The sequence below is a fragment of the Panthera leo genome, chromosome D4 (genome assembly GCF_018350215.1).
Source record: "Panthera leo isolate Ple1 chromosome D4, P.leo_Ple1_pat1.1, whole genome shotgun sequence".
NCBI classification, from domain to species: Eukaryota; Metazoa; Chordata; class Mammalia; order Carnivora; family Felidae; genus Panthera; species Panthera leo.
This window is the reverse complement of record NC_056691.1, coordinates 66,924,433-66,951,405: the sequence shown is the minus strand read 5'-3', so window position 1 is coordinate 66,951,405 and position 26,973 is coordinate 66,924,433. Positions and strand designations below refer to the sequence as shown.

Sequence of the window (26,973 nt, the reverse complement as noted above, 5' to 3'; positions counted from 1 at the left end):
AACAAAAACTAAAGGAGTTCGTGACCACTAAACCAGTCCAGCAAGAAATTTTAAGGGGGACTCTTTGAGTGGAAAAAACAAAACAAAACAAAACAAAAAGACCAAAAGCGACAAAGACTAGAAAGGACCAGAGAATATCACCAGAAACATCAATTCTACAGGCAACACAATGGCACTAAATTCGTATCTCTTAATAATTATTCTGAATGTAAATGGACTAAAAGATGTAGGGTATCAGAATGGATAAAAAAACAACAACAAGAACAAGTTCCAATTATATGCTGCCTACAAGAGACTCATTTTACACCTAAAGAAACCTGCAGATTGAAAGTCAGGAGATGGAGAACAATCTATTACACTAATGGATGTCAAAAGAAAGCTGGAGTAGCCATACTTATATCAGACACACTACACTTTAAAACAAAGACTGTAACAAGAGATGAAGAAGGGCATTCGATCATAATTAAGGGGTCTATCCATCAAGAAGATCTATCAACTGTGAATATTTATGGCCCCAACTTGGAGGCACCAAAATATATAAATCAACTCATCACAAACAAAGAAACTCATTGATAATAATACCATAATAGTAAGGGACTTTAACACCCCACTTACAATAATGGACAGATCATCTAAGCAGATAATCAACAAGGAAACAATGGCTTTGAATGACACACTGGACCAGATGGACTTAACAGATATAATCAGAAAATTTCATCCTAAAGCAGTAGAATACACATTCTTCTCAAGTGCACATGGAACATTCTCCAGAGTAGATCACATAATGGGTCATAAATCAGCCTTCAACAAGTACATAAAGATCATGATCACACCATACCATAAAGATCGCTATGGAACTTGAAATCAACCACAAGAAAAAATTTGGAAAGCCTACAAATACATCGAGGTTAAAGAACATCCTACTAAAGAATGAATGGATTAACCAGGAAATTAAAGTAGAAACAAAAAAATACATGGAAGCCAATGAAAATGAACACATGACAGTCCAAACCCTTTGGGATACAGCAAAGGCAGTCCTAAGAGGAAAGTATATTACAATTCAGGCCTCTCTCAAGAAGCAAGAAAGGTCCCAAATACACAACCTAATCTTATACCTAAAGGAACAACAGAAAAGGAACAACAAATAAAGCCTAAAACTATCAGAAGAAAAGGAAAGGAAAGGAAAACAGTAAAGGAAAAAAGTAAAGAAAAGGAAACAGTAAAGATTACAGCAGAAATAAATGATGTAAAAACAAACAAAAAACAGTAGAACAGATCAACGAAACTAAGAGCTGGTTCTTTGAAAGAATAAACACAATTGATAAACCCCTAGCAAGACTTAGAAAAGAGAAAGGACCCAAATAGATAAAATCATGAATGAAAGAGGATAGATCACAACCAACACCACAGAAATATAAACAATTATAAGAGAATACTATGAAAATTTATGTGCCAGCCAATTGGGCAATCTGGAAGAAGTGGACAAATTCCTAGGAACTCACAAACTACCAAAATTTAAACAGGAAGAAATAAAAAATTTGAACAGACCCATAAGCAGAAAAGAAATTGAATCAATAACTAAAAATTTCCCAACAAACACTAGTCCTGGGCCAGATGACTTCGCAGGGGAATTCTACCAGACATTTAAGAAGAGTTAATCCTTATTTTTCTCAAACTGTTCCCAAAAATAGAAATGGAAGGAAAACTTCCAAACTCATTCTACAAAGTCAGCATTACCTTGATTCCAAAATCAGACAAAAACCCCACTAAAAAGGAGAATTACAGGCCAATATATATCCTGGATGAACCTGGATACAAACATCTCCACAAGACACTAGCAAATCGAATTCAACAGTACCTGAAAAGAATTATTCACACTAACTAAGTGGGATTTATTCCTGGGCTGCAGGGCTGGTTCAATATTCGCAAATCAATCAACATGATACACCACATTAATATAAAACAAAGGATAAGAACCAAATGATCTCATCAATAGATGCAAAAGAGCATTTGATAAAATACAGCATCCATTCTTGATAAAAACTCTCAACAAAGTAGGTACAGAAAGAACAAACCTCAACATCATAAAAGCCATATACAAAAGACCCATAGCTAATATCACCCTCAATGGGGAAAAATAGACAGCCTTTCCCCTATGCTCAGGAACAAGACAAAGATGTCTACACCCACCATTTCTATTAAACATAGTACTGGAAGTCTTAGCCCCAGTAATCAGACAAGAGAAAGAAAGAAAGAGCATACATATCAGCAAGGAAGAAGCCAAACTTTCATTATTTGCAGGTGACATGATACTCTATGTAGAAAACCCAAAAGACTCCACCAAAAAATTATTAGAACTGGGGAACTGGGTAGTTAGTTGGGCATATGACTGTTGACTTCAGCTCAGGCCATGATCTCACAGATTGTGGGTTTGAGCCCCACACTGGACTCTGCGCTGACACACAGAGTCTGCTTGGGATTATCTCTCTCTCTGCCCCTCTCTTGATCACATTCTCGCTTGCTCTCTCTCTCAAAATAAATTAAAACATTAAAAAAAAATGTAAATGCTAGAACCAATATATGAATTCAGCAAAGCTGCAGAATATAAAATCAACATGCAGAAATCTGTTGCATTTCTATATACGAATAATGAAGCAGCAGAAAAATAAATCAAGGAATCAATCCCATTTGCAATTGTACCAAAAACAAGAAGGTATCTAGGAATAAATTTAGCTAAATTGGTAAAAGATCTATACTCTGAAAACCAAGAAAACTTGAGAAAGATACTGAAGAGGACACAAAGAAATGGAAAAGCATTCCATGCTCATGGATTAGAAGAACAAACATTATTAAAAATGTCTATATTACCCAGGGGCGCCTGGGTGGCTCAGTCAGTTAAGCGTCCGACTTCGACTCAGATCATGATCTCGCAGCTGTGAGTTCAAGCTCCACACTGGGCTCTGTGCTGACAGCTCAGAGCCTGGAACCTGCTTTGGATTCTGTGTCTCCCTCTCTCTGCCTCGTCCCCAGCTCACACTCTGTCTCTCTCTCTCACTCTCTCAAAAATAAATAAACATTAAAAAAAGAAGTCTATATTACCCAAAGCAATCAACACATTTAATCCAATCCCTATGAAAACATCATGAGCATTCTTCACAGAGCCAGAACAATCAATCAATGGAACAGAATATAGTCCAGAAATATACCCACAAATATAATAGCAACTGATAGTCAATAAAGATGCCAATATAATTCAACAAGGGAAAGGACAGTCTTGTCAGCAAATAGTATTAGAACAAATTCATCTTCATGTGGAAAAAATAAAACTGACCCTTACCTCGTATCAATCATAAACTTAATTTGAAATGGATCTGATACCTAAATATAAAGGCAAAAACTATAAGAAGAAAATACAGGTAAAAAAATCTTCACAACCCTGGTGTATGGAAGAACTGCTTATATAGGATGCTAAAAGCAACACCATAAAAGGACAACATGATAACTGAATTTCATCAAAACTAAAAACTTCAACTCTTCTAAAGACAATATTAAGGAAAAAAAAGAAAGCCACAAACTAGGAGAAAAATATTTGCAATTCAGATATCTCACAAAGAATTGGTATCTGAACATACTGAGAACTGTTACAAGTCAATAACAAGAAAAACAATTTTCACAAATGGGCAAAGATTTGAACACTGATAACAGAAATGACCAGTAAGCATCAACAATAGCCAGAATATGGAAAAAGCCCAAATGTCCATCAATGGATGAACGGATAAAGATGTGGTATATATATACAATGGAGTATTACTCAGCAATCAAAAAGAATGAGATCTTGCCATTTGCAACTACGTGAATGGAACTGGAGGGTATTATGATAAGTGAAATTAGAGAAAGATAAAAATCATATGACTCTACTCATATGAGGACTTTAAGAGACAAAACAGATGAATATAAGGGAAGGGAAACAAAAATAATATAAAAACAAGGAGGGGGACAAAACAGAAGAGACTCATAAATATGGAGAACAAACTGAGGGTTATGGGAGGGGTCATGAGGGGAGATGGGCTAAATGGGTAAGGGGCACTAAGGAATCTACTCCTGAAATCATTGTTGCACTATATGCTAACTAATTTAGATGTAAATTAAAAAATAAAATAAAATAAAATAAAATAAAATAAAATAAAATAAAATAAAATAAAATCACGGGAAAAAAAAAAAAAAAAGAAATGACCAGTAAGCACATGAAAAGATGCTCAAATCTCTAGCTATCAGAGAAATACAAAAAAAAAAAAAAAAAAAAAAACACAAAACCTACAATGAGATACCACCATATGCATATAAAATGGCTAAAGACTGACAATAACATATATTAGCAAGGATGTAGGACAAGTGGAACTCTCATACACTGCTGGGTATGAATGATGATGGGTACAAACATTTTGGAAAACAGTATGCCAGTTTTTTTTTTTAAAGTTAAACATATGCTTTCCATATAACCCAGCAATTCCACTCCCAGTTATTTATCCAAGAAAAATGAAAATACATGTTCACATGAAGTACATGTTTCATAGCAACTTTATTCATAAAAACCTTACTCAAATAATCAAAAACTAGAAACAATCCAAAATCCATCAACAGATAACTGGATAAACCAACTGGGGTGTATAATGCTACTTAGCAATAAAAAGGAATATGCAACAGCATAGGTAAATCTCAAAAACATTATGCTGAACAAAAGAAGCTAGGCACAAAATATACATACTATATCATTCCATTTATATGAAACTTGAAAAAAGATTAATCTATAGTGATTGAAAGTAGGTAAGTGGTACCCTGTAGCTATAATCAGTAGTTGGGATTTACTGGAGTAGTGCACAAGGACCTTTTTGAAGTAATGGAAATGTTCCATATCTTGATTGTGATAATTATGCAGGTACATAAGTTTGTCAAAACTCATCAAAACATAATGTTAGAATGAGCATATTTTATTATATGAAAAACTTTTTAAAAATTTTTAAAGAGCTTGTTCTTAAGTGTTTTGCAAACTTCACAGCCCTTTGAAGTTATTCTTTGTATTTCTGGAAAATGTACTGTCAGATTAACTTTCTGTATAAGATCCTTTAGCCCAATTTTTTCAGATCTGAGGCCCTGAATAAAAGACCACATATAATAAAGATGAGAAATCAGAGTATTTACATGAAAGAGTAAGTTGGTGGCCTGGGTATTGGAGGGATCTTAAAAAAAAAAAAATGCTACTTCACTAAAACATTTTTTAAAAGAGATACTGATGAAGTTGGTCTCTGTACCACATATTGGGAGACTGATAGAGGTTATACCTAGAAATGGAATTAACAAGTCACAAGATATGTGATTCTTCAACTTTGTCAGATACTGCCAAACTGCTCTCCTGGGCTGTTTCTACGTATACTCCCTCTAAATCCCTTTAAAATAGTTTATATACTTTGTCTTCAATTTCTCTTATTCACCTCAGTCTATTACAATCATTTTTCTATTCTCTTCCAGTCCACTGAAACTGCTTTTACCAAGGTCACCAAATACCTCTCCATTTCAAAATCCAACAAACTCCTTTCAGTTTTAATCCCTCTTAACTCAAGTCTCCCTGTGCTTCATTTCACAATAACACTATTTCATGATAACTCCTTATCCTGAGGAGCCAAAAGATAATCCATGCTTCTCAAACTTTTCTCAAATCATCTCTGATGGAAGAAAGTGAACTTAGCAGAACCTCAAATGAAGACATGCCAAATATAAAATGTCATATTTTATTTTATCTTTTAAAAAAAGTGTATTTTGAATTCTATTCCATAATATATTCCTGTTTAACTTTAAAATGTTTATAATCATTAACACTGAAATCAACTACTGGTACATAATGCTTCACATTTATAATGTGACTTTGTACAGCTAGTGCCAAACAAAAGCCATATATCCCTTAAGATATGTGTAACTCTAGTTTAAGAAAGATAAATGATGTGCTTAAAACTGTGAAGCCTAGATTTCAAATTCTTACTCCAAAGTCCATGTGCTTTGCCCTATACTAACAGTCTTAGTTGGCACATATTTCTTGCCTCTGAGGCTTGGATTTTAACAATCACAAAGGACTTGTGAGAGCTGGAAAAGGAGAACAGAGTCCTTCTTGAATGAAACTGGCATCATACAAGAACTGAGCATCACTGAATGTTCAGCTTGCTTGCGTTCTGGGAACAGGAAGAAAGAAAACAAAGATAAGAGGGAGGGAAAGATGGGGTGCCTGGGTGGCTCAGTAGATTAAGCAACCGACTGACTTGTGATTTCTGCTCATGTCATGATCTCACACTCTGAGATCAAGCCCCGCATCAGGCTCTCTGCTGACAGTCTGGAGCCTGCTTTGGATTCTCTCTCTCTGTCCCTCCACTGTTCACGTGCACTCTCATGCTTTCTCTCTCAAAAATACATAAACATTTTTTTAAAAGAGCGGGGGAAAGAGACAAGAGAAAGAGGAAGAAATTTAACATAATGCTCTCAAAAAGGAAAAAAATTAATAGACCAGACATGGAAAAATTAGTAACTATATACTATATTTGAAACATCATAGGGGCACCTGGGTGGCTCAGCCGGTTAAGCGTCCGACTTCAGCTCAGGTCATGATCTCACGGTCCGTGAGTTCGAGCCCCGCGTCAGGCTCTGTGCTGACAGCTCAGAGCCTGGAGCCTGCTTCAGATTCTGTGTCTCCCTCTCTCTCTGACCCTCCCCCATTCATGCTCTGTCTCTCTCTGTCTCAAAAATAAATAAACATTAAAAAAAATTTTAAGAAATATCATATGCATATGTGTAGATATATGTAGACTCCTTACACCTCCAAAATAAAGAATATATTTACTTTTCATACATACAAATAATTATAAAATCTCATCAATACTAGTAGAGAAATGAAGTCTCAACAAACACCATAGAATACCACACACACTGTCTAAAATGCTGTTAAAGAAAAAATTTTTTAAGATTTTTTTTAACGTTTGAAATTTTAAAACATGCTTGTCAAATAAGAAACTGTAGTGTAAGTTAAGAGGAATGTAAATTGGATGACAATAATATACATGAAAACATGTGATATGAGACACAGCAATGTAAAACAATGTGTTGTGAGGAACAACAAAACCAAAAAGTTGGTCCTCAGGAAAGGATAACATACAAAAACCTCTGACAAGACTGATCAAAAAAGAGACGAACTTTCTCCTTGACTATGAAACAAGAACTGATTCTAGACTAGCCTTCCAGGCATAAAAGCCATAAACCTGACAAAATACATGAGGCAAACACTTTCGGGCACTGGCCAACAGAGAGTGTAAGACTGATCATGAGAAGAGACAAACTGATAAAGTGACTCACACATTTACCCTCACTTCTGTCTCAGGACAACTTCTCAAGCAGGGAGCTAGAACTGAAACTGAGGTAGCAGAGACTGGTATTGGTGAATCTAAATAGACTTGACCAGGGTAAGGTATCAAAGAGGAGGAAACTGGGCATGTTCTGGGGATCCAGGAGGAGACTCCAGATATCTATATGGTACCACAAGTCCTTTGCTTAGGGCTAGCCCGCACATGTCAAGAGGGAGACTACCGTGACTTAGCACAGAGTGGCTTTTGGTGGATTGCGATACCATCAGAGATACCACAGGGTGAGCAATGCTGGGGGCATTTACTTTCTGTTTCTCTTATAGAACTCACTATTTTTATACTTACATCATAGTTTTCTGTGTGCTTATTTTTGGGGAGCTATTCTCTTTGAAAAGAGAAATCATATTTATTAGTATCTTCGTATAGGCCAAAGCACTGATTATCCAAAAGAGCCAATGCAAATCTCCTGACTATATAAATACTACAGGAAAAGACTGAAGTAAAGAAAAAATAATTACTGCCAAATTTTCCCTGAATATTCTGTCAATTCATTTTTTTATATCTAAGAAAAGAAAAACTATAGTAGCTACTCAGAAACAAATGACAAGCCATTCAAAAATCAGTGTAAGGGATGTCTAGGTGGCTCAGCAGGTCCTAATCTCACAGTTCATGAGTTTGAGCCCCGCATTAGGCTCACTGCTATCAGCGGGGAGCCCACCTCGGATCCTCTGTCCTTCTCTCTCTCTGCCCCTCCCCAGCTCAGTAGTGCACTCTCTTTCTCCCTCTTAAAAATAAACATTTTTAAAAAATCAGTATAAATCTAAACGGAACTTAGGCAAAAGTATGCGTTAAAAATGCACATTCTATTTACAAGTAGGTGGATAACAAGGGCACCCAGGTGGCTCAGTGGATTAAGCATCTGGCTTTGGCTCACGTCGTGATGTCACGGTCCATGAGTTCAAACCCTGCATCAGGCTCTATGCTGATAGCTTAGAGCCCGGAGCCTCCTTCGGATTCTGTGTCTCCCTCTTCCTTTGCCCCTCTCCTGCTCCTGCTCTGCCTTTCTCTCAAAAATAAATAAACATAAACAAATTTTTAAAAATAGTAAGTTGGTGGATAATAGGAAAATGCTGGGAAATATTATGAGACAAGTTTAATACTGTACGTTATTACCATACTGCAATACAGTGTTTAAATATTATAATACAGAACTATATATCCAGCAATAATTGTAAGAAAAACTCCTTTTTACTCCACAAATTAGGACTTCAACAAAAACTGATGTTTGTAATTTAAAAAATTCAACAGACACCAGTAGTACTTATTCTAATAAATCCACAATACAAGTTCATTTTCTCTAAAGTTAGAAAATTTCAGAAATTATACAGCTCCCCATACTCCTTCATGATAAAAACACTCAACAAACTAGGAATAGAAGGGAACTAACTTCGTCAATCTAATAGCAGGCACCAATAAAAGATCCATAGTTAATATACTTAATAGAGAAAGACTTAAGATAGTGAAAGACTAACTGGCTTCTTCTTAAAATCAGGAAAAAGAAAAGGATGTTCATCCTATTTCAATTAAACATTGTACTAGAGGTTCTATCCAGGGCAACTGCACAAGAAAATTAGATAGAAGACATGCAGACTGAAAAAAAAAAAAAAAAGAAGTAAAACTATCCTCTATTTGCAGATGACATGATCTTGAATATACAAAACCCTAAGGAATCCACACCAAAAAAAACCCCCATAAAGCCTACTGGAGCTAACAAACAAGTTTATTAGCAAGGTTATAGAATGAAAGATCAAAAATCAATTTTATTTCTACATGTTTGCAATGTACAATTCCACTTACTATAGCATCAAACAGAATAAAACACTTATGAATAAATTTAACAAAAGGATATGTATGACTCATACACTGAAAGCATCATGAAAAAAATACTTTAAAAGACCTAATAAATGTAAAGACATCTGTGTTGATTGTTTGAAAGCCTTAAAAGTGTTAAGACAACAATACTCCCAAACTTATTTTCAGATTCAAGGCAATCTCTATGAAAATATGATCTGATCTTCTTTGCAGAAATTATGAAGTTAAACCTAAAATTTATATGGAAATGCAAATGACCTAGTAGGTCAAAACAATCCTTAGAAAGAACAAACTCAGAGGATTCATACTTCTCAATATCAAAACTAACTACAATGCTAAAATAATTAAGATAATGTGGTACTAGCAGAAGGATAAGTAAATAGATGAAGGGAACAAAAGTGAGAATCCAGAAAAATACCCTCACATTTACAATTGATTTTCAGCAAGGGTACCAAGACAATTCAATGAGGGAAAGAACAGTCTTTTCAATACATAATACTAGGATGAATAGATACCCACAGAATCTTCAAGAATGTAAAGCTACGTAGCCACAGAATGTAAAAGAATGAAGTTTAATTGAATCCTTTCTCATACCATACCCAAAAATCATTTCAAAATACATCACAGAGCTAAATTAGAGCTAAAACTATATAACTTGTAGAAGAAAACATAGAGATAATCTTTTTGACCTTGACCTTGGATTTGGCAACAGTGTCTTAGATATGACATCAAGACATATACAACAAAAGAGAAAATAAGTAAATTTGACTTCATCAAATTTTAGAAATTTGCACTTCCAAAAACAAGAAAGTGAAAGGACAACCCACAGAATGGGAGAAAATATCTATAAATCAGAAATCTAGTAAGGGTCTAGGGTCCAAAATATATGAGGAATTCTTACAACTCAACATTAAAAAGACAAATGACACATTAAAAAATGGGCAAATGATCTGAATAGACATTTTTCCAAAGATATACAAATAAACACATGAAAAAATGTTCAATACCATTAGTCATCAGTCATCACAACCACTAGAATGGCTCTAATAAAAAAGACAAGCATTGATGATGGTATGTGAAATTAGAATTTTCATACTTTGCTGGTGGGAATGTAAAATGATGAAGCCACCATGGAAAACTGTCTGTTAGCTCCTCAAAGGTTAAACACAGCATTACTCTATTATCTAGTCCGTTTCTATATTACACCCAAAAGAAATGAAACACATATCCACACAAAAAACTACATGAATGCTCACAGCTCATTATTCCTATTAGCCAAAAAAATAAAACCCAAATATTCATCAACCAATGGATAAACAGAATGTGGTATATCCATACAATGGACTATTATTTGGCAATAAAAAGGAATAACATACTAATGCATACTACAACATGGATGAACCTCAAAAACATGGTAAGTGAAAGAAACAAGTCACAAGGACACATTGTATGATAGCAATCACATGAAATGTCAAATAGGCAAATTTAGAGAGACAGAGAGTAGATCAGTGGTTGCCTACATTTGGGGGGACTGAGGGAAAATGTGAAGTAACTGGTAATGTGCATGATGTTTCTTTTTTGGAGTGATGAAAATGTTTTAATACTGATTGTGGTGACAGCTGCACAATTCTGTGAATATATAAAAAAAAAAAAACACTGAAATGTACACTTAAATGGATGAATTTTACAGTATGTAACATATATCTCAATAAGCTGTTACAAAAAAATACATACAGCTCAAAATGTTGAGGACTGGAAGAGGACACATATGAAGAGATTTTGCCTCAGATATTTGAAGTACTTGAATTACAGCCACAGATCACCTCCATAGTAGGACTACTGAAACAAAAATAAACTATCCCTATAGTGACTTGGTTCTTTCTAAGATATAAATTTATTTAATATATACTGTCTTCCTTTTAAGAATCCAATAGGTAAGTTTTTACCCAAAAATACCTAGGCTGAGAGTTAGCTATAAAATTCCTCTACATTTAAATAATACTCATATTTTTAAACCAACCGTCTACTTTTGAATAGGGAACAATATTTAATAATGGTAAGAGTAACGATAATCAGAATTAGACTCATGATACAGCTAATAAAATTCATAAGATACGTCCCAGTAATAGAAAGACATGCACCATCTCCAATCCTCTCAACAATCGTATAATGAAGATGAGGAAATGAGGATTCAGAGACATTAAGTGACTTGCCTATTCAGGAATTAGATAGCAAAGCTAGGATTTGAACTTAAGATTGCCTGTCTCCAAAACCTGTGATCTTACACCACACTACCTCCTATCTTCAAGACAGAATAAAGCTTCCAACAAGGCAATAATAATACAAGAGACTACACACAAATATGCCCCACTATAAAATTTTGAAATGTTAAAGCTTTAAGGAACCTCAGAGAACATCTAAGTATCCCATTTTACAAATGAGACATTGCTGTCTGCACTCTGATCAGCTATAGCTATTTCCACTATTCTGGCCTCCAACATTTATTAGACTATCTGCAAATCTTTCATGATAGCCTCAGCATAAATCAAATGTGGAATCATCCAGGAGCTATGTTTCAAAAAGTCATGGGTGCGCTGAATAAACAACCCAAAATTTACCTTTTTAGACTGTAACAACAGAAAAAGTAAATGTTCCTGTTACTTGCCTAATATGCAGAATTCTGGTTATAAAGCATTTGTAATATGGATTTATAGCTACTTTGAATTCTTACCTTTGTGGCCACAAGAAACATGGTATAAAGGAACATAAGATTATGCCTTGATACTGCCAGGTGTTTGGCGTGCTGGAATGTGAAGATAACTGACCCCAGTAGGGTTACCTTGGCAGGGCTGAAAAGAAAATCCATTTTAAGTCAGTAAGTAATAAACATACATGATCCATCTCTAGATTTCTCAAAGAGTACTCTGAAAAATATTCATTTAATATACCCATGAGTTAGTAATAGATGAAAAAGAGTTCTATGAATATACTTCTCAAGTTTTACAAGTGCTACATTATATAAAGTATAATTTCACTCTGATAAAGTATCAGAGATCTTAGAATGTTCACACATATTGTGACTCTGATAAAAAGAGTTCATTTCTATTTACAGTACTTCTGAAACACATTTGACCATATACTACTTTTTTACAAAGATATGAAAGTCCCATGTTCCACAGTATGACTTAGAAAAAAGCAGATTAGTCCTTACAGTGCTAAACAAGCTCCTTCAGTCAGGTGGGAGAAGGAAAAAAGCAAGCCCTGATTTACATAGTATTTTCCCATTTCCATGGTGTAGATACTCCCATCGCAGTCAATTTCAGGCTGCTGTGCAGAATGGAGAAGAGATAGACACACACAACCAGCTCTCATACAACAGTATGAGCCACATCCAGCACAATTACTTGGGTAACTCCAGCACAAAGCATTACTTTCATATTATATATATGCCACACATTTAAAGTATACCTCAGTAACAGATCATTATTTAGCTTATGTTTACAACTAGAGAAATATAAATGATAAACTCTTAGAATGCCATACTGCAAAATATGGCAAATTTAAAAGTCACTATAAGCCATTTTATGAAAAATTACCTATTTATTTATTACAAGCTAAGGACTGAGTTCAAAATAGGGTTAGGTTTGGGCAACAGGGCTTTAGACCTTGCTTAACGATTGACTGTGCAGCATTAATGTTCTGGAACAATGGTCTCTCAAACTTTTTTTAAAATTTTGTTTTAATATTTATTTATTTTTGAGAGAGAGCGAGTGAGCAAGTGAGGGAGGGGCAGAGAGAGAGGAAGACACAGAATCTGAAGCAGGCTCCAGGCTCCCAGCTGTCAGCACAGAGCCCAACATGGGGCTCGAACTCATGGACCACAAGATCATGACCTGAGCCAAAGTTGGACACTTAACTGACTGAAACCACCAGGCCACCTGGTCTCTAAAACTTATTAACTGCACATCCCTACTGGTTAAAAAAAGGGGGTTTTATGACACTCCCTAATACATGTTTATCAATTAAGTTATAAATTAAATATACACATAATGTATTAAAAATGTACACCAAACTATTTATGTATTTATCAAATGGACATTTTTAAAAGATGAGGTAAAAGGAATTACTTTTTATCTTAATGTCATTTTACTAATCTTTGTTTCTAATAGTTTAGATTCTGTACCACAGTGCCTCATTATGGGTATCCTCTGAGCACACGCACATTCCATTTTGGATTGCATTCCCTTAGAGCATAAATTCAGAAGCACTGAATTTGAAAAGCAATGATTTTGTAGACAATAAAATGGGGCAGGGGATTGGAGAAGGGCTGAGATTTAGGAAAATGTCAATGAGACTGGTTTGGAAGATCAGGATGCATTTAAAAAAGTATTCTTGTATTAGTTGCCTATGAAACTAGAAAATGAGCTTATCTGCATCCAAAATACAATAGTGGGATAGGTATAGGGTAATAATTAGAGACATTCCAACTCCAAAAGGGAGAAAATGAAAAGAAGAAAGAAGTCACTGGTCCTATGCAATTTCAAAACCCAGCAGAGCCAATTCAATTAGGTTTCAAGGTTTCAAAGCCTGGGAATAATCCTGTGACATCAGGCTCCACCATCTGAGTCTGCAACTCGAACTTCTGCACTTATGGCTCTGGATTTTGCACCTGGACTCCAGCCTACGGGTCTGAGCTCAGGGCTCTAGGCTCACGGCTCTCAGTGCTTGCTTCTGCAGCACATATACTAAAATAGGCCCATGGCTCCCAGCTGAAATCCATTCCTTCTTTTCCTTGAAGGGTAACACATGTTTGCAGCTGAACAGTTTTATCAAGCCTGTTTCCTGCCTATAGAATTTTCGGAGCTGACAGCCTTCTTTTATTTCATCTTATCTCTGTCCTTCTCAGTGCAAGCTGGCAGTGTTTCTACTGATACAATGTTTTCAAAAACCTTGTGGGTCTCCAGTATATGACACAGGGATCCATGCCATTAGTTAAGATGGTCCTCCACATACCTTTCCTGGATAATCTCATGTCTATTCCTGGCTTGTGTTGTGTTGGCTGAATGGATCCATGAGTCACACACCTAATTTCTTTAACACTAGCAAAAGTTTTCCAGACAGACCCTTTACCTTCTCTCCACCACAGACTGTCCTAAAAGTCAATCTCTTAATTTTATCATCTTTTGCAATCTGGATAGGCTGAGAATTTTCCAAATTATTACAGTCTTGGTTTCTTTGTTCAGCAGTTCAACTCTTTCATCTCTCACTTTACTATAAGCATCAAGAAGAAACCAGACAGACCTTTAACACAGCTTCAAAATCTCCTCAGCCAAATAGACAAGTTCACTGCTTACAAATTACTTTCCATACACAACTGTAGCACACAATTCAAGTAATTTTTCTGCCACTCTATAACTGTATCACATCTCCTCCACTTTCCAATATCATGCTCATTTCCTTGAGCCCTCACCAGCACCTTTAACGTTCGTAATTCTACCAATGTTCTGTTTATGACAATATATGTATTCTCTAACATCATATAGGCTTTCTCTACTATGCAAAAGTATTTGGTAATAGATAATAGATATATACATACACATACACAAAATAGCATAATGAACTAATGATTAATCTCACTTGACCAACTGATCATTCATTCATTTTATCTAATATTTATTGTCTACTCATAGATTTGTTGAAGAATACGTGCAGGTTACCTGGCCTGTTCAAGGATATAAGCAAAGGAGAAGGAGAGAATAGTAAGAAATGAAGTCAAAGCAAATATGGTATGAGGGAAAGGCAGATCTTGGAGGGTTTTACAGGCCATCTGGGGAGACATTCCAAAGTTCTGAACAAAGGAGAAACAATTTGATTTTGGTTATAAAACACCAAGAAATGTTTTATGGAAGACATTTTGAGACATATACTCAAAAGGAGAAAAATTTCCCTTGAATATCACTAATGCCTTACTTATAACTTATCAATCAAGGCCTTGTTTGCTCCATTTATAACAATTATAGTTTATTTCCTCTAATCTTTCCTTATGTGTAATTAAGCTCAACTCTCATTTTTAAAGCAACAGGGGATTGATTTGGATTGATAATGGATTGATTTGTTCCCATAAGCTTGACATTTTACTACCAGAACGTGTAATTTGAAATCTGAGTGATATTGTAGTCATTAATGAAAATGACAAGAGCCTGCAACGGATTCATTTCCATCCACAGAAGTGGGTTCCTATGTAGTTCTCTCTTCATAAATACACACCATTCCCACAACCCTGTAACAATCCAAAAGTTTTTGTTTGGTTTTATTTTCTAAGGGGAGGAATCCCCAGAGAAAAGAATCAATATTTATTTTAAAAACTACATCTGAGAGAGCAGGCTTCTTGAAAGAACAAGTTTCCTGACTGTCTTCCATTATTATGACTGTTAATTTTTTTCAGCTCCATTGCCTCCACATTAAGAAATCTGGTAAGATCTAAAGATAAAAAGCTGGTCTCGGTCTAGTTTATACCTACTCACTAGGACATCTTCAGCCATTCATTAGCTTCTGGTTTCCAACCTCCTTTTACCAACTGCTCAAAATTCGTGATAATGCTACCACCTGCACCTAAAAATAAAATAAAACAAGAATATTTAGTCAAATTTTATGGAGAAAACATTTGAAACAAAGCTGTAATTCTATCTCCTGATGTAAAGTTCCAAGAAGATCCTCAAAATATAATTTTGAGGAGGGACAAAAAGTTTCCTTGTACATTTATGGTACTGAGACAATTGCAATTCTTCCTGTTCATCAGCGTGGCAACTGTCTACTGCACCATAATTAAGGTTAAAAAATGGGGCCTCAAGCACAAAGATGTTCTTTGCCTGAAAAATAAAATTTTCTGCTTTATTATTTCCTTCCCTGATATCAGTTTTAGGTGCAGTACAATATAACAAGAGATTAGAGAAATTTATTCAATTTCTACATACGAAAGAACTCAACAATGAAGGTAAGTGATGTAAAGTGAAGAGGAACCCATAACCAAGCATATTTACTACTTTTAGTTATTCAGGATGGAAAAAAACACAAAAAAGAAATTTCTTATATAATTTCTTTACATAATCTCTGAAGTAAATTTATTTATACTGGCACTATACTATACCTTAATTAACTATGAATCCCTCTGGTTCTGGACTACTAATCAAACCAATAGTAAAAATTTTATATAGTAAGATAGGCTCAAAATAATGGCTGATGACTAGTACTAGTGAAAATGCCAGTTATGAATTTACTTTACTAGCCAACAGAAAAAAAGACTTCCTACTTCCAAAACTACAGTTACTAAAGTATGTTGTCCTCATTAATGTAAATACAGAATTGTTCAGTAGCAGTAGTATATCAATAACAGATTATTTAAAAACACATATTGTTAATATTACCTCGGGCCCATCCAACAGCTATCATGACTATCCAGCCATTTTTGTAATAGTTATTTGCATGTGTGACTCCACCTACTATTTTCCAAGTTCTGGTCACTTCCTTCATTCCCGCAGCCAAGAGTTGAACAGGTAGGAAAGAATAGCCCTGGGAAACTAGGTCACATGGGCAAAAAAATGTAATATACCTGAAATGAAAATTTAAATGATTTAATATATAAGTAAAATATAACTATTTATAATAAAAATATTTTAAGACACATTTTATAAATTTTAAATAAATGTTAATATATAAATGTTTTAATACATAAATGTAAGTACAAAATTATTTAACAAATACTTAAATATATACTCAATTTAGTTGAGTAAGCTTGGATTTTAAACAATTAAATCAGAAGAACAACAACCCAGAATATATGCAATAACAATGTGGCAAATGCAACAAACTGAATTATCCACATAAACAAGGAATTTGACCTAAGAAGACCACAGATTGAGTAGAGTCAATTTTTCTAATCATAGGAGGCATATGTAATAATCTGCCCAAAATATATGATCAAAGGGGAATTTCATCTTATTTAGACTTCTGAATACTGTATATATGCAAAAAGTATTTACAGAGGGCCTCATTTGTGCCTACACTCTTCTAGAAGGTAAGTGCTAAATCCACTAACAAAATGAAGGACATGTACAATCGCTTTTAGGATAGGGACTTTTCTAGCTAGAGTGTCATTTTCTGGGAAAAGGAATTACAGAAGAGCCCTGCATTTCAACCCTATTAACATCTTCACCTGTGTCCTTTTGTGTTCTACATAAACTAAGACTCATGCAAAGAAAAGTCATAGCTCTCAAGGAGACAGATTTGTGTTGAGGAAAAATATTTTTTCATACAGGTGAAGGTATATGAAACTGTTCTTCAATTAAATTGTGATACTAGTTTAAGAATAACTCCTCAGGTAAATTACTTTTTGAAGCCTCATTTATTCTAAGCATCCATTCAAACAGTTTACCAATAGTGTCAATTGGGAAACACACTAGTTTTTTCTTCCCATTCCTACAGTACTCTCTGGCAGACAATTGTGTGCTTAAAGCAGAACATAATCTTCTTTCTAGCGGAGTGATACAGAAGACACCACGTGAATGAAGTATTATATCTCTTCCAAAATAAGTTGTTAGCCTTACCACAATTCATGATTCATAAAGTCAGAATTCCCAAAAGTATTCATGGAATGTGAAATTTTATAAATACTACTTCAGAGATCCAATGCAGGATGCAATGGTTTGTTCAGGCTGAGGCACCCTCTCTTCATCTCCACTTACCAATTCCTTCCTATTCTCCAAGGTCCCAGTCAAATACTACCATGTACATTGACTTTGGGAGTTTCATTTTAATATTCTCAGTTCAGACTAAATTCTGTTGGCTCTGTACAACTAAAACAAATCAGTTCTTATGCCTCAACATATCTCTTTATACATTTTTCTCTATAACATAATAAGTTACAATAGTCCTTAGATGGCAGTAATCATTCATTTTATTACCCTCTCACCTAAAACTCAGCACGATGAAAAACAGCTCTAAATTAAACCATTTATTAGCAGTTAATCTGGAGACAAAATACAAAATATATCAAGTTAAAGAATTAGTTGATAATTAAAGAATTTGAGAGAAAGGAATAAATTATCTGAGGGTAATAAAAATCATTTTGAAATAACTCAATTTAAAAATTTTATATGTTCATGTATTTTGAGAGCCTCTATACACTTCTCTCATTAAATATAGAATAAGGGGGGGGCACCTCATTAGCTCAGTCACTTAAGTGTCTGACTTCGGCCTGGGTCATGATCTCACAGTTTGTGGGTTCAAGCCCTGCATTGGGCTCTGTGCTAACAGCTCAGAGCCTGGAGCCTGCTTCAGATTCTGTGTCTCCCTCTCTCTCTCTCTGCCCCTCCCCCCCTCATGCTTTGTCTCTGTCTCTCAAAAATAAATAAATGTTGAAAAAAACTTTTTTAAATATAAAATAAGGAAGTCAGTTACGTATTGGAGGGAAAAATTACACTTAAGTAATTTTTAAAAACATTTTAAAATATAATAAAAATACTTTGGTATCCACCGCAGATCATATTAAGAAAGGGAAATTAGATTTCACTTTAGCAGGAATGAATGTTCCAAAATAAACAACTCAAAGAAACAACAAAAGCTAAAAGAGAATACAAATGACCCCATTTTCATTCTCTAACCAAGACTATCTTTACGATGAGTTAAAAACCTCAACTACTAGCAACCTTGGACTTTTATATCCAACTATGTGACATTATGGTATATGGTCTAAAATCTGTAATTACTGCTGTTTTCAAATAAACAAGTCTTTATCCTATTTATTCAGATATTTCTAAAGTATACCTACAATAATCTAACATCTTAAACAAAAAACAGTTCTCATTTACAGTGTTAAATAGCCACAGGGTAAAAAAACAACTGACTGCTGTTCTCAGTAGATTCACAAGTAAACGTATCAGACCAATGGCTCCCTAAATAGCCATTCTTCCTCTATACTTTACTTGTAAAGTATCTAAAGAAAACATATTGGAAAAGAGGAATAAATGGAACATATCAGACAAGAAATAGAATGAGAAGGCAACTGATTTCTCAAACATTTTTAAGTCACATAAGTTAAAAGAGAGAGAAAAATAGTAAACAATAGAAGTTTAAAATAATAGAAGTTAGTCTAAATAGTATATAATAAGATGCCAAGCCATAAACAATTGAAAGATGAAAAGTAGAATTTAGGTTAATACCAAGAGCTTAGCAGAGAGAAGTTTCCCACAGTTAGTAAGAGAATTCTGTTTTCATTCTACTACTAATTCCACTCCTCTGACTACAAAAGACAGTTTTACTTAACTAAGCCAAAACAGAATGACAAACTAAATAAAGTTCATATTAGTCCAATATGACAGCTTTGCTCTTGCTCTTATTATTCCAACAAATTAATAAGTTTATGTATTTTGTGTATGCTTTGAAAAAGACAAAGAATTACAGACCTATAAAGCCATACCTTTTCTTATATTTTTCCTCAAAATAATGCAGTCTCAGTTATGCAAATGTGCAATATTTAATAGTTGATACTTGGAAGTTGAAGGAAATCAAACTGGGGTACAAAACCCAATACACAGAAAAATTACAAAATATTAATATCCCCAGAAACAGTTTTCAAAAAGAAAAATCCTATAAAGGTATATACATCTCTTCCAAACAATACTGTACTATGACATAACAAGTTATTGTTTCCCGTTGCCAGTAGATGGTGCTAATATCCACATGTGAGCACTGTGAGCTATTGTGCTAAATAAAGATGGCCTTTCCAATAAGGGCATTCACAGAATCCCGTAGTTTAGCTTGCTAGAGTTTGAAGTACATTCCAAACATCATTTCATCTCTCAAATTAAAATCAAATAAAGCAAAGATTATAACATTTTTTTCTCACTATTAAAACCTTAAAAAAGAAAACAGTAAAAAATACTGTCTTTAAACAAGTATCATTTTTTATATTTAAGAGTCTGAAAAGACAGAGATATTGCCTGTATTTCCAGAATCCAAAACAATAAGAGCCAACTAAAGACAGCCTAGATTTGAATCCTGGCCCCAACTACTAGATATCTGTGACACCTTGGGAAAGTGACTTAACCCATCTTGCCTCAGTTACATCATCTGAAAAATGAGAATAAAATTGTACCTATCTCACAAGGTTCTTATAAGGTTTAAAGGGGTAATATATACAAAGCAATAAGAAAAGTGTCTAGAACATAGTGAATACTACATCAGCAGCTGTTATTGTTTTACAGCCAATAACAATGCTCATTAGCAGAATAAAATATAAATATTCATATAATAAATTATACAGCATGAGAAGGAATGAACGACCACATGAATAAACACATGTAAATCTTAGTAACATAATATTGAGTGAAAACAAAAAAACAAGTCCCAGAGAACTATATACAGTGCAATACCCCATTTTAAAATAGGGCCAAAAAGAAGTAAAACTAAAAACTTACTGTGTAGATAATCATATGTATGATACACTTTTTAGAAAAGTAAGATAAACACAAACATAGAGGTTATATGTAGGAAAAGTGCAGAGAAATGGGACAGGGGAAAAGAAATATACGTAAATTATTGGTAAAGTCCAGTTCTTAGGTTGGGTGCAATACAACAGAAATGTAAAATAGTTAACTACCATGAGAAATGATTTGCCATTATCTAGCAGAGTTTAAGAATCACTTTCCCTGTAACTCAATAAATCTACTCTTAAGCAAATACAAGAGAAAACCTTGCTCATGTGCCAGTAAGTACATACAAGAATGTTCTTGACAACCCTGTAATGGGGGGGGAAAAGACTGGAAACAAGTCTCTGTCGACAGAGGAACAGATGAATAAACTATGACAGTTAATTCTAGTATGCTATACAGTGAAAATTAATAAATTACAACCATATACAATAAGATCGGATCTCAGGAACAGAGGGTGACCAAAAACAGCAAGTCACTAAAAAATACACACATATGGGGGCACCTGGGTGGCTCAGTCGGTTAAGCACCCGTCTTCAGCTCAGGTCATGATCTCACAGTTCATGAGTTCAAGTCCCATGCGGAGCTCTCTGCTGTCAGCACTGAGCCTGCTTTGGATCCTCTGTACTCCTCTCTCTCTCTCTACACCTCACCTGTTTGTATGCTCTCTCTCTCTCTGTCAAAAATAAATATATTAAAAAAAATACAAACGTATAATTCCATATATAATACTTTCAAAAACTATAGTTTAGGGATATACACATATGCTACAAGTACACAAAAAAGTAAAGGAATGATAAGCACAAAATTAAGGCTAATGGTTACCTCTGAGAAAGGAAGAAAGGAAACGGGATCAGGCAGGTGTTGGGGGGTTGCATACAAGGGACATTAAAAATAACAGCAAGGGTTTGGGGCAGATGGTGGCACCAGTGTCTACACAGATTTAGAACTCTTCAAAACCCAACATAAAAACGGGGCAACTAGAAGGCAAAACCAAAACCCCATCTTCAACACTTAAAATAAAACTATGTGACAAGGTATCCCTTCAAATACCAAAATGCAAATGGGCAGAGACAATTCACCAACACCCACAAGACCTATATTGTTTGGCAGAAAGAAGAATGCAGTAGGTGGCAACTAATGGACCCAAGAACAAAACAACTCTAAAATAGTTCATGAGTATTCACTAGAAAGCACAACAGGCCCATTTGGAAACAACAACAGCTGAAACTGGGAGATATTCTGGCATTCTCCAATACCAGGTGACACAAAGGATCCATAGTAAGAAGGTCTGAAGGGGATGAAGCAATTTAGTCCCCGTGAACTTGCAAAACTGATCCACCCAAGCTTTCCCCCAGAATAAGCCCCATGTGAAGAAAACACTGGTGTGGAATCAAAACTGAGCAATACAGAGCAAAAGAAGAAAGAGAAGGTTCAGACCAAACTGGGGAAGGGGAAAAGACAGAAAATCTCAGAAAGCAGGTCCTTATCTTTTGAACACTATAAAAACAACAGAAGCAGGAGATCTATGAAGTCAGAAAATGTTTCCTGAATTCCACCTTATCCTAAAAGTTTAAGAAATCTAATTCGACATAAAATGCCCAATGGAAAAGTATCAAGGTCAAATCACACACAAGTTTATTATAAGAAACAAAAGCAGAATAAATCCCTATAGACAATGAAAGCACTCAGGAAAATGTGTCCACCAAACAGATCAAAACTGTAACCCACTATTTCGAAACAAGCTAAAGACATGAAGAAAACTGATACAACACATAAAAGAAAAACATCAGATTTAGAAAAAGTGAGAACTGAAGATATAATCCTTCGGAAAAAAAAAAAATTTAAAGGAAAAGAAGGGGCGCCTGGGTGGTTCAGTCAGGCGTCCAACTTTGGCTCAGGGTCATGATCTCATAGTTTGCGAGTTTGAACCCCGTGTTGGGCTCTGTGCTAACAGCTCAGAGCCTGGAGCCTGCTTCAGATTCTGTGTGTGTGTCTCTCTCTGCCCCTCCCCTGCTCACACTCTGTCTCTCTCCCTCTCAAAAATAAATAAACATTAAAAAAAAATTTTTTTAAGGAAAAGAAATCACCTCATTAATGAAAAACAAACCAGAATGAAAACAAAGAGAAATAAATATAACACTACCTTCAAAGAAATAGAAAGGGAAAGGGAAAAACATTTTAAATTTAAAAAAAGATTTAAAAAGTCCACTGATTTAGAAAGACAAAGAGTCATATACCAATCATCGGAGTTCCTGAAGAAGAGTACAAATACTAAAACAAATTTGCCAATTAAAAAAAATGTGTACTTACTATAAAGAACATACCACACACCTAAAAATACTGACTCAGAATGACCCACACCAAGACTTATTTTATTTAAATTATTAGGCTTTAATGGAAAAAAATCTTTTGGGCATCTAGAAAAAAAGAGTATATGACTTATAAGGGAAAGAAAATTAAATGATCATCAGACTTTATCACATCAATGCTTTATGACACAAGAAAATAGAGTAACACTTTAAAATCCTCAAAGATACATAGTATGATCCAATTATTTTATATCCAGTAATACCTACTTTCAAGTACAAAAGAGACAGACACCAACATACGAAATTCAGTGATGAATCTCCCAGAGAATCAACTTCAAACAACCAAAATTACTAGAGAGACACAGACATAAGGACTGGTAAAAAGCATTAAACATACAATTAGCTGTAAAACTAAGACTGAATGAAGAGTAAGAAGGGAAGAGTAATAGCATGTAGTAATTATAACTATGACAATATAGAATAGTACATCTATTTTAAAAATGGGAATAGAGAAGTATATATGCAAAAATATATATATTTTCAGTAATCACATCACTGGTAGTATTAGTACCGTTACATCAAAGTTATTGTGTATTATGTGTATAATACAGAGTAAAATCAATGAGTAACATTGGAGTATTCTAATTCTATTATGTCTTGTGCCCTCAAGAAAAAAATTCTTAGTGTGGAAGAAAGGAGATATATATGTAACAGAGAAAAGTTTAATAAAGGCTCTTGAATTTAAATTAGAAATATCAATATTAACTCGAGTAATTTTATCCTTCTTTTTCTTAGCTCTGTCCACTGAGAAAGCTTAGAAACAGTAATCAATCCAATAACAATGGCTATTTCTACCTCAAACTGTGGTCTTGAAATGCCATTTCTCACTAAGAGACACTAGAGCTCCTTAGAGAAATAAGTGATTCCAAAAGAAAAGTAGAAGATCAATCAACCTAATATTAAGTAGCAAGGAGCTAATCAGTCTGATGAGCCAATGTGAAGAAGCTCCCACCAGCCAAAGATGAAATAATCTAAGCCTCAATAATGACAACTACAATTTATTGAAACCTATGAAATATGCTCAAATCCATGAGTTCATAATTACCCAAAAAACAAAAAGCAACAAAAACTAGTTACCTTTGGAGGATGACAGGGGACCAATTATCATGAAAACTGACAGATAAAGAATCAAGGATTTATCATGAATACTACAACTGAGTAACTAAATAATAGATTAGTGGGAAATATCTATTTATAATACTATTCCATCTAATACACAAGAGGACAGAATTAGACTATTGCCATTCTGCATTTCCCAATTACTTAAAATAGTCATTAAGTGTAAGAGGTCTAATGTCAACAAAAGAGAAAGCAAATCAAGTATTTTGGGCCTCTTATGATCTTGCCAAAGAGATCTAACCTAAATCAGATTTGTATTCTGGATCAATCTACCAATTTTCAGGAAACACAGAGAACACAAGAATATAATGATCTGTACCATCAGTATGCAATCAGCACATTCCAGACTTTAGAAAACTCTGCATGCCAAATGGCATGGTTCTTCAAGAAATAAATTATAAGGGAAAAAAAAGGAATGGAGAGGGAACCTATAAAACAAAAATGACTTAAGAGACATCAAATATTTTAATAGGCAAGACTAAATTATAGTGTCTATGGATGAAGATTTGGATGACAAAATTATAAAAATATACAAGGAAGTGATTATCATAAAAGTCAGGACAATGGTGTTCTATTGTAATGGTTATATAAGGTGGGAAAATCATTGTGATTAGAACATGGGACACACATAAGAGACTTCTAGAATGGACGGATAGCAAAGCCTTATTTCTTGACTTGGCTAGTGGTTTCAAGGTTATACTTTATAATAATTCATTAGGCCAAATATTTGTTTCTTGTGGTGTTGAAGTCAGACCCTGCCATTCACCAATTCTCTAAGCCTCAATTTCTTCCAATATAAAATTGGGATAATAAAAGATTCGAGGTTGGGGCACCTGGGTGGCTCAGTCGGTTGAGCGTCCGACTTCAGCTCGGGTCACGATCTCACAGTCTGTGAGTTCGAGCCCCGCGTCGGACTCTGGGCTGATGGCTCAGAGCCTGGAGTCTGCTTCCGATTCTGTGTCTCCCTCTCTCTCTGCCCCTCCCCCGTTCATGCTCTGTCTCTCTCTGTCTCAAAAATAAATAAATGTTAAAAAAAAAAAAAATTTAAAACAAAAAAGATTCGAGGTTAACAAATAATTAAATATTATTCTATTAATTCACTATATAAAAATGCATTTCTTACTTTCCATTTCTAACACACCTTTTCATTTAATCCAAGAAAGCATACATTTATAGGCAAGTAATTTTTTTAAAGGTTTATATTTTTTTATTTTTTTAATTTTTTAAATGTTTTATTTATTTTTGAGAGAAATGGAGAGAGAGCAGGGGAGGGGCAGAGACAGGGAGACACAGAATCTGAAGCAGGCTCCAAGCTCCAAGCTGTCAGCACAGAGCTGGGACGAGGGACTTGAACTCACAAACCGTGAGATCATGACCTGAGCCAAACTCAGATACTTAACCAACTGAGCCACCCAGGTGCCCATGGGACATATATATATTTTTAATGATGGAATATTAAAGGAAAAGCATCTAAAAGGGTGGGGGGGAGCTTCGCAGCATAAAGACCGAAGCCAGATGGCCCATGGAGAGAGAAGGATTTTAAGACTCGTGACTTCAAAATCTGTTGCCAGGTTAGCGGTTACTCCTGCAAGAGCTATCAGAAGGTGTAAATCCAGGAGTGGCGAGCCCGGCATCACCGGGATCAATACTCTCCTACAACTGTAATCAGACTCCCCACAAATGTCAAGGTTTATTTATTTTTGAGACAGCACGAGCAGGGGAGGAGCAGAAACAGACACAGACAGACTCAAAAGCAGGCTCCAGGCTCTGAGCTGTCAACACAGAGTCCGATGTGGGGCTTGAACTCACAAACTGTGAGATTATGACCTGAGCTGAAGTTGGACGCTCAACCAACTGAGCCACCCAGGCACCCCAGACAAGTAAGTTTATTTCATTTAAGGGATCAAAAAATCAAGATCTGTACTTCCTTGCTACTCAATTACAGAAATGCCTTATAATATAACAATACACAGCAGTCCATTTCTTTAGCAATATATTTACTGAACCAAGAAAAGTAATTATCATATAGTTTACAAAACAAAGTCTCTGCTCTGAGAAGCTATTATTTTAGTGGAATGAGACAGACCAACATAAAAAGAAATAAACAGATAATATGTCAGATAATAATTAGTCTAAGGAGAAAAATAAAGGATGATGTGGTTTAGTTAGTTAAGCATCTGACTTCTGCTCAGGTCATAACCTCATAGTTCATGGATTCAAGCCTTACATTGGGCTCTGCACTGTGAGTGCAGAGTGTGCTTGGGATTCTCTCTCCCCCTCAGAATAAATAATTTAGGAAGGAAGGAAGGAAGGAAGGAAGGAAGGAAGGAAGGAAGGAAGGAAGGAGGATGTGATAGTCAAGACAGAGGAGGTGTTATTTCAGTCAGGGAAGCCTCTCTGAAAAAGAAAATATGAGCCTTCCAGGGAAATAGCATTACAAAGAGAAGACTGCAAGCACAAAGGCACTGAGGTAGAAAAACACCTTGTGTTCAAGAAATGGCATAACCAATGTGGCTAGAACAGACTGAACAGGAGTACTATGGAAAGATTACATCAGAAAGAATGAAAGAGAAGATTATAGAGTTTTACGGGCCATGGTAGTTTTAGATTTTGTTCTTTTTTTTTTCTTTGGTAGAGAGAAAGGGAGTGTGTGCAAGCAGGGAAAAGGGGCAGAGGGAGAGGGAAAGGGAGGGAAAAGGAGAGAAAAAGAGAGAAAGAGAATTT

General features: G+C 35.0%; 1 protein-coding gene across 1 annotated transcript in view; it reads right to left on the bottom strand.

Moving 5' to 3' along the window:
• Window positions 1-26,973, bottom strand: part of TMEM38B (transmembrane protein 38B) — a 53,370-nt gene that overhangs the window by 10,801 nt on the left and 15,596 nt on the right. The window contains exons 3-5 of the mRNA XM_042913341.1: window positions 16,697-16,881; window positions 15,797-15,884; window positions 12,004-12,121 (exon numbers count right to left, since the gene is read on the bottom strand). Coding sequence (XP_042769275.1) covers window positions 12,004-12,121; window positions 15,797-15,884; window positions 16,697-16,881 — 391 coding nt within the window. The remainder of the gene's footprint in view (window positions 1-12,003; window positions 12,122-15,796; window positions 15,885-16,696; window positions 16,882-26,973) is intronic.